Source organism: Larus michahellis, chromosome 7 (assembly GCF_964199755.1).
Source record: "Larus michahellis chromosome 7, bLarMic1.1, whole genome shotgun sequence".
Lineage (NCBI taxonomy): Eukaryota > Metazoa > Chordata > Aves > Charadriiformes > Laridae > Larus > Larus michahellis.
The window spans coordinates 37,055,742-37,071,743 of record NC_133902.1 but is presented as its reverse complement, the minus strand read 5'-3'; the positions used below and the strand labels follow the sequence as shown (position 1 = coordinate 37,071,743).

The 16,002-nt window shown below is 41.7% G+C and overlaps 1 protein-coding gene across 14 annotated transcripts in view; it reads right to left on the bottom strand.

Annotated features, from left to right (window-relative positions):
* Window positions 1-16,002, bottom strand: part of HDAC4 (histone deacetylase 4) — a 262,543-nt gene that overhangs the window by 230,314 nt on the left and 16,227 nt on the right. For all 14 annotated transcript variants that reach the window (XM_074595478.1, XM_074595482.1, XM_074595480.1 and 11 more), the window contains one exon: window positions 4,060-4,309. In XM_074595478.1, the coding sequence (XP_074451579.1) occupies window positions 4,060-4,081 (22 nt within the window). In that variant the 5' untranslated portion in view covers window positions 4,082-4,309. The remainder of the gene's footprint in view (window positions 1-4,059; window positions 4,310-16,002) is intronic.

Here is a 16,002-nt window from a genome sequence, read left to right as displayed (position 1 = left end):
GCGATCATGAAGCTTTCTGCTTTCTCTGGTGTCTCCTCTCGGTCTTAATGATCCTGCTGCAGATTTTTCCATATCAGATAGGCAGCTCATTCTTAAAACTTCAATATTCCTAATTATCAAACATTCAGCATTTCAAAATGTAAATAAAATTTGCATCTCCGCAAGAGTAGCTCTGAAGAAAGAATATAGCATTTGCATTCAGACTGGCTAATTCCTGTAAGATAACATTTCATAAACAAAATGCTTCATTGAACATGGAGATTTTCAGCTTTTACAAAGGAAAGTGAACTTTAAACAAATACAAATCAGTTGAGTGATTAACTTTAAGTGTTTTGTTTTTTTTAAACTAATCTTTATGTATAACTAGTATCAGCAGAACAATCTTTACTGATTAAAGAACCAAATGATAGTGAAACTCAAGCCACTGAAAATTAATGGGGGAGGTAGAAGGTGACCGCAAGAAATCATTTAAGGTCAATAAGAGGGGAAAAGAAAAAAAAAGAAAAACAAGAAAACAAAAAACCCCAAACATACTCACAACTCAGCCAGACTGGGTAAGATGAGCAGCATCAGCACCACGGGTTATGTAAGGTAAGTTTAAATTGTGGGCAACGTAACAGGTTAAGAAATGAAACTAAACACACTTTCCCCTGCCCCCCCAAGCTTTGTCATAATCCCAAATGTTATCTTAATGAGCCTAATTTTCTTAATTGTACTTTGCAGCAACTTGATCTTTTATAGCACAATTTCAGCATTTTTTTCAGCTTTGTTCCAGCGCTGGAAGACGCGGTGACTCCTCTGCCAAAAGTCAAGGGGCACGTGATGCCTCTGAGTTTTGTCTTGATTAGGTCTATGTGGTTCCTGCTCCCATCCCTGCAGAGGAAAGCATGTCCTCCTGCCACCCCACCCTCCAATTCCAGCCCCTTTCCCCTCCCACTTCATCCTGCCCAGCAGTTCCACTCAAAGCAATTCCCATTCCTGCCCAGGAATCCACAAAACCTACTGACACCTGCAGGGAGCTGGTCATTCCTCCAGAGCAATTGGTGCAATGGGCGCACAGTTCTTGTGGTAGAAGGGACACCAGCAGCCCACCTGATTCTCCTGTTCGTCAAGCAAGGAGGAGGAGATTTTGTGGAAAGTTCAGTTCATAAGCTGGTCTTAACCCAAGGCTCAAGTAGGAGACTGGGGAGTGCGCTTTTGGCCCAGAAAACAAAGCTCAAGATCTTTACCATACGTCTAGGGCTCAAGACAGATTGATTTACCCATTGGAAGCTCTTCAGGATTAACTTTTCCCACCTGGGCATTCTTACTTCTCATTCTCTGAGAAAATTCACTCCAAAATACAACAAAAAAAAGTGGCAGTGATGGGGAAGAATCCTGGGGGAGGCAGCAGAAGTCATACTTTTCTTAGACAACTTAATTTTCTCCATGACTTTTTGCCCTGTTCAATGCGAAGCCTTCAGTACCCAACATTTCTCACAAGAGAGCTTTGCAGAGTGAAAGGAAAAATAAAAGAAAAAATAAACCCAAACAAACAAAACTTTCATTCATCTACGCTGCAACAGTTTTATGACCCTGTTCCTAAAACATCCTATTAGTGATAGGTTTGGAGAAGATTAGAGAAGAAAACTTGTATCCACTGAAGCAAGGTTTAATAGGCTCTTGAGTTAAGCCAGAGCCTTCCCTTAAACAATGCATGTCATTAGCAATAATTACCTGTAGCCGTATAATCAAAATAGCTATCGTAACTGACATGAGAAGTCCAGATGTCATCTTTGGCAAGGTTTGGAAAATATTTCTACCGATTATTATAAAACTAACTCTAAAAGAGAAATAAGCAGTAATAATACCACAGTGAAAGCCAGGGGTAAAAAGCACCATGATACACTGCAGAATTTCAAACCAATGCTCGGAAATACAACTAAATTAAGAACCCAAAGCTGAGAAACGGCATAGGGACAATTTCTCGACAGCATTTCATGAGAACTAAGACTTTGTGGAAGTTAACACCGTTGGTAAATAATTATATACAAAGCCCACCTGCAGAACACCATTCAGTAAAAAAAAAAAAAAAAATACCACCACAAGATCATTTCTTCTGCTTTTTCAATTTTCTGAAAGTTTTTCAGCCTTTAAATGATCTCCAGTGCAATAGTTCATGATGGGCCTTGAGTTTCTATCACACTTCCTTCAAGGATTACTATCAATACATTTGAGCTATATTTCTAAATAATGCAACTGCAACATTTTCTTTATGTTTCAAAGGGCTAACTACCAGAGCAGACAAAACTTTCCCCTACTAGTAGTCTTATTTTCTACCAAACACTCATACAGTAGGCACAACTTCTGTTGTTACTGAGCCATCCCGTACCTCACTCTAAGACCTTATGTGACAAGAGCCAAGAAGGTTGCCTTCTTTCATTAGCCCTTCTTACAGGGCTCCCTGCTACACCATCAGCACAGAACTTGAACAAAAGTAGTAGAACCAATAAGAAGAGGCAAGACAAAAAAGACAAAAAAAAAAAAAAAGAGTTAGTAGATGAATTAAAGGAAAAGACGACAAATCAGCAGCAAGCTTCCAATACCCCTGTGTCAACAAAACAGCCCAATTAAGACAGACATCCCCCTTTCCCAAATACCTGGAGAGCTGCTCATTAGGTAAAGCAATATCAAGTTAGGTCTGTTTGTTGGTTTCTGAATATAGGTATATATTTAACCAATCCCACCACAATGAGAAAAAAAAGCAGATGGCCATTGGCTCCACAGTCTCACTCATATTTGAGGCAGGAAAGCATTCAAATAACAACTATTCATTTACTTGAAGAACAGATCCCTTGAAAAACATCACATTGCAAGAAACGTGCCACAGGTGAACACCTACATGCGCTCTACTCTGCGAATATACTTAGTTTCACAACTCTCCATAGTACCAGATGCAAGTTTCAAAAATCTAAGAGACTGCTACATTTTGGAAGCAGAAGCCAGATTTTTTCTTTTTGATAATTTTAGAGGCTTATAAACTCATTTCAGTTCCTACGTAAGGGTCAGATTTTCAACACTGCTGCTTGTAAACTCCAGCATCCCTATTTACTGCAGCATTCCCTGCTCCTGGCCTCAGAAACGCAAATGGGCTGCTAGAAGTAGTTACGAAGCAAATATAAAACTCTTCCCCCACAAATATACAGTTCCTTAAATCTTAGGAGCTGTTCATTGGCTTTTAACTGCAGTCTTATTTGACTGTTAACCCAAAACTGATTAAACTGAAGTCACAAAAGTAATCTCTCGAAGGCATAGTTAACTAAGTACTTTCACGTGCCTTGCCATTGTTGGATTACTTGCTTCCCAGCAGTCATTTTCTCTACTATAAACTGAAACAGTCAAAGCAGGTGTATCAGAGCACAATTAAAATTCCTATTCCAAAGCACAAGCTCACAAAGCTCTGCCTACCAGAAAGTTACCTGAAACTCACTGAATACAAATGCGCAAGACCACTTTATGCTAGAAAGCCTGTAACCATGTATCTACAGATCCTCTTGACAAACAGAAACATGCAATTTTGTAGCGATGAATCATACCTCTTAAATTACAAGACACATTAGGGATAATCCCCCAGATAATATTGAGATGGATCAATTGACTCTTGTTCCAGCAAAACTATTCATTCTTACTAAAAAGTACTTTAAAAGTCAAAGAGGTTTTTTGAATATCCATAAAGACACACCACCAGAACCATGACCACTCCTTAGAGGTACACTACTTCATCAGCAGGTACAATACTTACCAGCATAGATTTAACAAATTAAACATCTGGTTAACATCTCAGAAAATACCCTACAACTTTCAGGGATATGTAATGGAACAATTAGAAACCTAGAATGGCAATATTTCCTTGTAACAACAAGAAAATTTTCCATCTTCATGCAAAGTCTCAGTTTTAAACAATGCGAGTACAGAGAGAAGGACGGGATTATCGCTTCAACATAATAAAAAAGTCTGTTCATGCAACAAACACATGGCGTTTTGCTGTTGTTACTAGATTTAAAGTGGTTTTGCCCTTACCTGGATGGCTTTGGGAGCTCATTGCTAGTAACGTCTAGTCCTTTGGAGAAGGGATTCAAGATGGATCAGTTTCCACACAAGTAACAGCAGCTCTAAAGAGCTCCAATGCTTCACCAATACATAGAAATTGGAAGTGGGGATTAAATCATGGCCACCTTATAAAATCCAGGGCACAGTGACATGCTGAGTTGTATAGGAAGTAATCCAATAGGGTGGCAGAATATCTTCTAATGGCTTTCAAAATGGGAACCTGTAATTAAAGAAAAAGATGGCTACATTAGAGAATTAGTATTTACAACCATTTAAATGACACATTATAGCATATTTATCCCCAGAAGATTAAACTAGGATACCGTTTTAGGCATTAAGGTTGCAGAGAGAGTAATTTTCAGAGTTATAGATGTAATTTTAATTAATAACCATAAAAGCGCAGACTAATATTTAACATCATTAAGAAAAAAACAATAAAAAAACCCCACTTTTCAACTACACATTCAAGTCTTAAAAACCCAAACTTGCATGCTAATTCTGATCCTCCAAAAGCGCCATATGAAGCCACTTCAGTCCAACAGCTTCCATATTTTAAAAGCCATATGTATGAGTGGTAACTGTACTTCACGCATCTGTTCCCCAAAGAAGTCTAAAGAAAAATTCCTCAGTGCCAAGAAGTGGTCTTGGAGCAGGAAGGGAAAAAACCCACACAATCAGTTCCACTCCCACTCTGCCCAAGCCTCCAACAGATTATTAAGAAGCAACTTCATACTGTCCCAGGGGGAAAAAAGAAAAAAAAAATCCACCGTTCCGAATTATTTTTAAGCTGTACGTTAGAGGGAGGAAGAAGAGAGAAAAAAACCCCACTGAGTTAGGAACCTAGTGTGCCCCTGCCCCCCCCCAAAATAAAAATATAATAGCAGTAGATACCCTAGCTTATAGAAACCCTCACCTCAGAGGCCCCCACAGATGGTGTCTCCAACGCAGACAGGAATATTTACACCAAAAGAACCTGCTGCAGGGTGTCCTGAAGTTCAATTCTGGGGGCTTGGGGGGTTTCTACCAAGTGGCATCCAGTATTTCTTAAATAGCCATGTTTTACAGGCAGGGTATCTCAGGGAGATTGCTCTGTTTTAACACACACACAGAGACCTGCCGCTGATACGTGCTACCAGCTAACACTGCTGAAACAGATTAAACCCTTTATGCCAAGTATTTCACAACCATAGGTTATTTCCCTTCTTTGCACCAAAAAAAAAAAAAGAAAAGTCATCAGCATTCAGGCTCCCAACAGATAACCTCTCCCGGATGCTGAAGATGACGTGTTAACCCAGAGCTGGTACCCGGAGGAGATCCTCACTGCCCCAGCAAGGCATTTTTGCCCTCACTGCTTGGCTAGCAAGAACAGTTTATCCCCAGCACTCCCTACCCCACTGCAGACATGAAGTCAGCCTTGCTGGCAGAAGCCAACTAGTTAACCCATCCAAATTAATCCAGCTGACTCCGCTCAAAGCCAGAGCAGGGAGCACTCACCCCAAACTGCTCCACCAGCAGATCTGAGGGTGTGGTGACCTCCAGCAAAGAGATGGCAATATTCCTTGGGCGGGGGATGATTATGATAGTTAACTACTACTGCCGCTTGCACAATGAGCATCTGTCCACAATTTATCTGTGCCATTACATTTCAAGTAGTCCCGTCTATTCTTGGAAGAGCTCTTATCATGCTCAGATATTCATGTTCCTTTCCAGTAAGGCAGCAAAAACAGGTCTAAGACTTAAATACCACCACTGTCACGTGGGACGGGCCCAGCTTTATAATGGTACTTCACTGGTTTGCAGAATAATGCCCGAGCAGACACTGCTGAACAAAGAGGCCTTCCTCGCTGCATTTCATTAAAAAACCTCTTTAACTGGCTGTTTCTCTCTACCCCAAGTGTCTTGGCATTACTAGTCTCCAAGTTCCTCTGCCCATCTTGCATTTTTAGAGACCTGGAACGCTCTTTCATGTTATGTGTCAAATTCAAGAGAAAATTACTTAAGTGTCTTTTCTAATCCCCGCAGATCTCTGCCATCCCAAAGACAGAAGAGACTTCCAGTTCCATTAATTTCAAGATCTTCCAGTTCCATTAATTTGCACATCCTGTTGAAGAGAGTCGGGTCAGCTTAGACCAGGCATTAGCGAAATATTAACATCATGTATTTCCAATAAAAACAGCAGGTAATGTTACAGCAGAAGCAATCTCAGCTGTAGACAGGAACAGTTTGGAATGCAGCTAACAGATTTCTGTGGACTCTTTTTCACAGTGCAAGAATGAAGTACGGAGCATGAACAGTGAGAAGATGTGTACGCATTTCCCAAAGAAACTGAACTGAAACAGTAGCAGCAAATCCATTTAACAGCACCACCAGCTTCCCTATTCCCACTTCTTCCCCCAAAGGTCTATCTAAATTCAGTCAGACATGAGAAAGACCCAAAATATTAAGTTTCTGCATGTTTTAGTAATACTAGTGCCTGGTCAGAGCAGAGACGACAAAATAACGATGATCAGATGGACAAGCTACAGATTTAGTTCACCTAAACTTTTTTTTTTTCAAATGCTTCCTACATTTCTTCTAGAAGACTGAGGAAAGTGTAAGCAAAACAGATGTTTCCAGGATACAAACAGCATTAATTTCACAACTTATCTCACCACTAAACTCTTAATTTTCAGCTACCACTTGCGCTGATCTCAATGCAGTCCAATGAGGCATTTCCACAGTGGTCAAGGCTCTTATCTGCAACAGTTCTTATGTAAATTTGTCATTTTGCCACCATGGCACAAAAACACTTCTCAAATTAGGAGAAGCAAAATGCTGTCTACCCCTGCGCCTAGGACATTGGGAGGTTTGTAGGCTTTTCCAAGCAAATTCTCTCATTTAATAAATAAATAAATAAACAAAAGAAAAACAAACAAACAATGAGAGCTTGTTTTACTTCTACTCCACTGCTTTCCAGGACGAGGGCGATCACCTCTGGCCTGCACATCTCAGCCATAAGAAGAGTGAGTCCACCCCACACATAGTCCGGAGGCATGCTCCTCGCAAGCATTTCATGCATGGGCAAGGACTGGGTCATGGACAGGATGAGCTGCCTAGGCAACCTGCCCACCGCTAACCCAGACGCACGCTGTAGATGATGGGGATGAGCACGTGTTTGTTTACAGCAGCACGATCCTCTCCTGAGTAACTTCATAACCAACTATTATGGCCAGACAGGTCGCTCAGCTTCCTTTTCTGGGGGGAGCAGGATCACGGGCACCGCAGGCTTCGCTGCACTCCTGCTGGGGTCAGACTCACTGGGCTCCAGTGTGCAGAAAAAGAGATGGATGACCGCTGCCATGGAAGACTTTCGCTGAGCCTGCCTGCCTTCTCCGAGCGAGCCCCAGGATTGCCTGCTTGGCTAGGTGAATTTTCTTGGCTGACAACAGCCAGTGGCATAGTGACCGTGCCAGCTTTGGCATTTCACATGGAGTCCTTCCCTAGGCACAGAGCAATGGGCGCCCGAGGAGCATACGCACACAAGACAGTGGATGGCACTGAATGTTTCAGACTACAGGACAGAAAGACTGAGCAGAATTCTAGACTAAAACAAGCAGGTGTGAAAAACGCACACTCTTACTTAATCAGGTGTAGCAAACAGAACTGGATGATCAAGCTTTCCACCTCACAGAATTGTTCAGAGTCTGATCGCTGCAGGATTTCTAGAAAAACTCTGGAAGAGGAGCACAAAGGAGCAAATTAATGCCTATTTATTTCAGGCTGCTTCTACGGGTATGCCTGAGAGCACATGCTCCCTAAAGCTATGCCGGCTGGAGCATCTGCAGCTGTATCCTCGTCACGTCCCTGGTTCAGAAGGTAGCCACAGCCTGAGTGTCCTATCACCTCCTTGTCACCAGCTGATAATGAGCCTCCATATCTGCAGTCACCGTACACTAAGAGACGGACTGAGGGGCTGCAGCCTCAGGAAGGGCACCTTGTTTCTCAATTTTTTTGGTGCCTCAACCAACCATCATCCCTTACTATACACCTTCCCTAGATTAAAGGCACCATTGGTCATTTTAGCTCTTCTCTTATTCACCTCCTACCAACAAGTACATTACACAACACGCTCAGTCCTCAGCAGTACGGCAGGCAGATCTTTCAGCATTTATGTCAAGGAAGGGATGCGCCTGCTTAAAACATTTTCATGAGACTTAACTGCTTCTTCCAGAAGCTGCAAAGAAAAAGGTGGCAAATTCATCAACAGGCTGGGTTATCACACATGGTGACAAACCACCTATACACGGGAATAATGCGTATAGGGAGAAAGCATCTGGCTCTAAACACAGAACTGTTTAACAGCTCTCTAAAACAGAAGGTTCCTCACCTTCTTCCTCTCCAACTGCACGACCAGGCTTGTCCCTCCCCAAAACCACACACACAATACAGCTCCACAACTCAGTTCTACACTATTCCTTCCACACACTTTCCAAGACCACTTTTTCCCTACTGGGGATGTAGCCAACCATTAAGAGACAGAATTGCATGTGAACTACGAAATGTAAGGAATCCAACAGTTTTCCAAGTCTGTTTCCATACATTTTGCAGCTACTGAAAGCTTTCCCCCCAATAATAAGTAACAGGAATCTTACAGTTCCTACCACATGAATGTTTTGACAGTATAAATGTTCACCTTCCTCTTCTGAGCCCATTCCAGGTGTGCCTCTCTACTAGTCACAAGCAGAGCTATGCAGTAACCAGTAATTAAAATTATGATAGAGCTTTATTTACAAAGCTCCATTTTTCAGAGCTGAAATTGCTACAGTACTTCAGCCAAGATAAAAATCTTGGCCTAAGGGTGAAGTTTCAAGATTGTTTTAAGTCGTCAGTCTGGTTGCTTCAGGATAGCCAGCTATCGATGACCTCACTTCATCTGCAGGCCTTCTCAGACACATACCATCAACACCCCCAGATGGCAACACTACAGCCAGCTGACAAGATCACTTGAAAACCTCAGTTAAACAAACCTAACTGCCTGCTGACAATGCATCAAATGGTGTAAGTCATACATCTACAATACCCATTGCTGTGCTTTGAAGCTTATTTCTAGGTCCAGAGAAAGCTGCTCTGCCTTTCAGACCCCTGAACATTAACAGCTTTGTAGAAGACGCTGCCTTCTAGCAGGGCAAGGAAGCCAGCTCTGTGAAGACAACAGCAGAAGGGATGCTAGGAGAACGCCTTCCGCATCCTGGCACTTCTTTAGCAGTGCTCTAGCATTGGCCTCCAAAAGCCATGGAAACACCCATCTTACAAAAAGCATTATGACCAATCCTTCTGCCTGACACTGCAGATTACACCAATAACAAGGTTTTACTTATTTTTTTTCCAAAATCTACCAAGGTGTTAGCTTCCTTGCTGCATTAACAGGCAAACAGTATTAAGTTTAATCATCTATGCTCCATGTAAGAAGATGACAACATCAGCATCATCTTGATGCTTGCTTGGATTCCTACTCCTAACATGCAGCCTGCGAACAAGCCAATGCTGCAGCACGTACGTGCTCTGCACAGACCTAATGAGAGGCAGTGCCTCTGTTGGAGCTTATTGATTAGATCTCTCCTTTGACAACAGATCCCGAACTTTACCTAGAGGAAAAAAAGCAAAACACAACACCTGCCTTTGCTTTTCAGGAGTTTTTTAAAAAATACCGCCAATATAGGATCTATATAGGAAAAGAAGACGGGACAAAGAAGAGGCATATAGCTATTTGAAAGCAATAATAATTTACTATGACCACAAAATGATTTACTGCATCTTTATTTAGAGCAGCAGCAGTGTGAAACAGTCTCCCGGGCTGATTCTTCTCTCTAGGGACTATGTCACCAGAGTCACCACTTTGCAAGATGACAAAAAACAGCGGCGGTAGTCCTGAGGACCCACACAACCCTCCGACAACATCACTTCAAATACTACTTCTCAAGCAAAACACAGCTTTACTGAATCTGTCCCAGGAGACCAAGTTTCACAAGAACTGCCCACTTCCAGAAGTGCTGGTTTTCCTACAGTTTCAACAATACTTAAAACAGAGGTCTCCCAGAAAACATATTTGCAAGCCTCAAACATCATCAGACATCCTCTCAAATAGCTTTAAGTTTCCGAAGACAATGCTTCTGTCTCTAAATACATACTGCAGGAATAACAGGCTGCACTATAAAATACACCATCAGCTTAACGTTCAGCTGTGGACAAAAGAGCAACTAGAATACCATCACAGTAATAGAAAATAAAAACAGAACAACAAATTTGCTGTCGTATTAGCTCAGTTCCTCCAAAATCATGAATACTTTGTGCGTATCTGGACGCTCCCCCTCCATTTCCAAGTACACAATATGAGAGTTTCAAAAGAAGAGAAGAAGAAAAAAAAAGTTATCAGAGGTGTGGTATAAATTCCTCATAGAGGTTAAGCAGATTATAAGTCTTCAGGCCAGAACAGAGATGACTTAAGGATATTACAGTGATGCAGAATCATGATGAATACAGTACAGTAAGTCACCAATCACTCTGTTTTCCATCTCCTTTCAGAGCAAGAAGGTTTTCCCATCCTTTTTCTGGGAGACAAGCTGGGTAGACAGAGAAGGGAGGGAACATATCAGAAAAAAATACTTTGGATGGAAAGTTGAAGCAAAATGCATTACATGCTCCTTCTTAGATGCACTAAGAAACTCTGACTTGGGGTGCTGGAGAAAGCAAAAGTTTTCCTGAATTCCAAAAGCAAATGGACAAACTTCCTCGAAAAGAGGACAAACATCAAGTGCTTCTGCACAAGGCCAGGAAACCCATGAGACAAGTCACCAGCTCACAAGAGAGTGTTTCAGAGAACTGTCACCATGTGCACGTCCTGTTGTGAAATGCCTCCTGAAGTACACCTTCCTGGATGCTGCTGGAGAACATGGCAATCAAGTACCTTTAAAGACAAAAGCCCACCTACACGGTCACAAAATCAACTCAGCTCTGCTTTGTCCTACGCTGACGTGACAGTCCCACCTTGCAAAATACAAAGTTTACTCCTTGTAAGGTTCTGTATTGCACCCAAATCGCATAACAAGCTCTTAATTAGTTTCCACATAAGTGGTGAGCACACCTGTATTCATTAAGGCAAAGAAAACACTCAAATGAACTGGCAGGTGGAAGTATCTACACAGCACCCAGGGATCCACAAGGAAGAAGAATGGAGAGCAAAATCAGTTTGAGTACCTGAAGCCTTCATTACAGTTAGAACTGTGTAACTAATAATTAAACAGAAAACCCAACCTAATACAGCTGTTAGAAATAGCTTCTCACCAATAGTTTACTAGGTACATCGGTGTCACAGTCACACATCCAGACTGACCACTCCAGCTGTTATTATTAGGGCATCCCATCTTTGCTGAACTTCTTGTTTCCATACTCTTACCTTGCAGCAGCAAAACCAGAGGTACCTACCTTTAAGATCAAAAGCTCAGCACAACGATTCAAATGTACTAAACATCTAAGAAATTACCCCGTACTTCAAGGAATTAAAACATAGTACATTTGTTTAGCAAATGCTGACATTTCAATGCCAGCCATTACGAGTGCTACTCTCACATGACAGCCTAGAGTAGAACAAATATTGTGTTTCCGCCTCTCCCTTAAACTTCCACTTTCAAATATACACTGTGCAGATTTATTGCTTATGTGCTCACATTAAACATTTTAACTTTGTGTGACAGGTTTTGTACAGTATAATGCTCAGAAAGAGACTCAATCTTTAACCACATTTGTCCTAAGTGTTAAATTATAGTATATGTACATTAAGACTCCAAGAATAACCGATACCTACTCTGTATTTACGCAGTTCCTTCTGTGAAGGCTATAATACATTGCTAGACAGTCCCTGGTAGTTGCTTTTGGCGCAATCCTGCTATTATTTCAGGCAGTGGCTTGTTAAGCAAGCCTTTGCAATATAAGCAGTGCTATACATGCACTAAAGGCACCGTCAGGCATTAAAAGAAAACAACATGAACAGCAGCCACAAATGGCAAGACACTATTAACTAATTGTGAGCTACTTTATTAACAGAGAACTAATCCACAGCTATTCAAGGGTAGCAAACCTATATTGAAATAATTAATCCAATTACATGTAGCAGAAATTATCAATAAAAATAATCAAGAAAAATTGCTTTCTACAGTTTCATACCCGTTTGCTTCTTATTGTCAAGAAACACTCCACTACTAATGTCCACGGCACGCAGATTCCTTAAATCAGGCTGCCTTTTCCAGGCTCTTTTCAGTTGTGTTTCAAATTAAAGCAAGCTGCTCAAACCCAACTCTGGTGGCAGCCCTTGCACTTTGGTTGTGTGAATCCCAATGCTGAGACACTGGCCCAAACTGGAAACACAGGGAACACTGATATTTCAGTAGAAGCGAAGACCTCTTCACCCATTTCAATGTTAAATTAACACATACCTGCCACTATTAGAGCTTGCCCCTCGCAGAAGTCTGCAAATTTCCCTCACTAAGCTTTAAATCAAGAGCTACTTGGAAAAATATGCTTTTTGCATGTCCTGCACAAAATCCCTCACGGTACCATCTACAGACACTTTTGCAAATCACCACCTTGATCAACAGTTACAGCTGCTTTGAAAGCTGAGGCTGCCTCCATGTCCTAAAAAGAAAAACCTTAGATCTTCTGATGGACACCATGAAACCCCAAAAGTTTGTGTGTCCCTTCTTCACTGGTAGGAGTACACGAGAGTACTAAGATTATTTCTGCTTCCACAGATTCCACACCAACAGCAATACTACTGTCTAGCCAAAGAGGGGATCTGCTCCTATCTCCTCTATTTTTAGACCTCAACAAGTATTGCTGTCGAAGCAGCATTGCAGGTATCTCAAATACACATAAAAGTGAAAAAAACAAGGCTTTGGAACCACCAAGCAGATGACGAGTGAACCTAAATCCTTTGATGCATAATCCAAGACTCTGAACAAAAGGTGATCTTTAGGAACCTGAGCAAATCTGGAAATACCACATCATGTTCACCCTGTGGGAGCTCCAATTTAAAGCGGTCAACAGCTTGGAAAATTTTTTTTAGAGTAAAGCAGGAACACAGCTCACAGAAGAGCTGCAGATTCAGAAATGCAACTGACTGTGTGTAAAACCTGGGAATATGTAGATTCGCAGGATTACAGAGCCCTCCTCAACTAGCAAGACTCTGGCAGAGGGTCTGAAAGAGCAGGATGCTTCTGAGCTCGATCCAGTTTCTCAGCAAGAGCAGCAAGAACAAGCAGTCTCACAGATGGATCCGCGTGGGAGGGAGAAAGGATAAAAGTCTGCCTCGGGAGCCTGTTCCAGCTGCTACTGAAGCCTTGCAGGAGTCGGTACAAGTTGGGCAGAATTACCTATAAAAATCTACCGTCTCGGCTTTTTTGAAGCCCTCTTCTTCCCCATTCCATGTTTTTCCTCCATCCTAGTATTTCTGCATTTGAAAGAGTTCAAATCACATAGCTGAAGGTAAATGAATACACTGTGCATTTATGGACGACGTCCATCTCATTTCTTCATTCCTTCCTTGTAGATCACCCTGGCTACAATAATTCAGAAGCACAAAAATCAGAACGCCTTTTAATACTTGACTGAAGTGATAAAAAAGTGGTATATTCCTTTTAATCAAAATGGTATATTTGGTAATGGTAAATCGTATATTCTTTTTAACCAAAATCCCCCTAACAACAATCCTGGACAGCGTTCAGCACCAGGAAGGGTTTGTGTGACCAAGCAGACAGCAAGCTCATCTCACTGACTCAAGCATTCCCATGCAAACTCCAGAACAGCTGAAGCTTCCCATCAATGCACGTGATCTAAACACAACATTTTGACAACATATTAAGATCCCCTTCTAATTCGTGCAAATTAAAGTTTCAGCAACCTGTAATGTATCCCAAACATTTTAAAACTACCACTGTATCACTATACCAAACTCCCCTTTGAGCAGTGCCGAGATCTCTCTACCCCATTGACACCCATCTTCAGTGTTCTGTACCAAAGATACTCGCTACATCCTCTCCCTCCAGGCTCCTAGCACAGCAGACACCAAGGGGGAAAAAAAACCTGAATCACAATAGAAGACTCATGGATCCAGCCACCATTTTTCTGTAGACTTGCTCAATAATGCAGCTTTCAAACTGAATTTTATTCTTTTCACCTGCTTGCTCACTCACACACTCACTCACACACACATCTTCCCTTCTCTTTCAAAACAGCTTGATATAGCCATAAAAAGGATACTGACACCTTTATGTAATTAGTTTTGGGAAACAACTGAAAACCTTCAGCTTGCCAACCACATTTTCACTCCAGCTCAGCTTTTTCAACTGCTAAAATGAACAACCCACGATTCTTTACCTGGGGTCATTTTTCAAATGCTCATACATAGGTAGGGAAAGGCAGAAAGAAAAAACATGTACCTTTTCTATTCATGTACTTCAGCTGTTACAGCCCACATCTGAACTTCTTGTTCCTTCTGACAAAGAATCAAAATTACTGGTCACTAGCTGTGCCTAACCCATCTGCTCTACCAGCATAAAATAGCTGAGTACATGTGTCATCAATCACTGTTAATTACTTCATTAACTTGAAAAAAAGAATATTGACTTTTTTTTTAAAGAACAAACATTGTTTAAGGTTAGTCTAGCTCTTTTTTTTTTTTTAATTGAATGCTATCTGATTACCATGTGAAAATAATTTAGTTTGAATGCTAAAGCAACTCTTGTCACATAACTCGTGGAATTCTTTTGTCTAGTAAAACATTTCCCCAAGTTTCTTTTGGAACTGACTACATAGCAATGCTAGTTTTAACCAGCATTAAGTTTAACCAGCAACTTAATTACGGGTGTTCTCAAATACTCCGTGCTCCCTGCACAATGTTAACTGCACTGCCATTCGCACCTACTACCACTATGCTTTTTAAGTCCTGACCTTTGTCATGCTCTTGGAAAGAAACGTGCCTCAAGGTCTCCACAAACAAGTTGCATCATTTTCAAGTGGACATTTAGCCCTCTGCTGTTCACTGCAAAACAGTGACACAAAGAGAGATATCACAACGGTTTGTGCATTTTAATCTGCAACACAGACACCAAATTTTTTTTGGCATGGGAAAAAGGAAAAAAAAAAAAAAACAAGTGTTATCATGCTAACAGCACAGACTAAAGTCAGTTAAGATTCATACACCACGACGCAAACTTCCCCCTGGACTCTCCCACTGATGCAGAGGCTGGACTGGCTCGGCCCCCAAAGACCTCAGCCCCGCTCCACCACCTCCCTTCCAGGCAGAAGGGTCCCCCCCGCACCCCTGCCTGCTCACCAAGCCTTGTCCACATGCTGTCTGGGAACAACAGCTTAGCTCCGTTCTTTATTACATTTCTTCATGCCCCAGTTAAGTGGCTTAAACAGTCATTGTCATCCTTCAAAAAGCTATTTTGTTTGAGAACAATCCAATGCCATTTTCTAAATCTAGAATGACATGCGCTCCCTACAACAAACACCTATAATGCAGCTGTATCACGCCACTGGCAGGAACCGACTGCCAGCTACCACCATTCACACACATCCCCTTTCGCTCCTCAACGCCATCTCCCAGGAGTCTGCCCTACAGAAAAAGGGCTGTTCTTGCCAAAATAACACTGCGGAAAGCGTGCAGACCTCACGTAAGCACCCTCCGCTCTGGCTGCTGCACAGCTCAGACAACAGCACACCCTCACCCACAAAAGCTAAAACACTTGGATCCAAAGTTTACGTTTTTATGTGTTTTATTGCTTCTTTCTTACACTGAATCCTAATACTATTACCAAAACACTGCATTCCTCACAGCCATGCAGTAATTGAGTGCCCAGTCCTAATGGACTTGTGGTG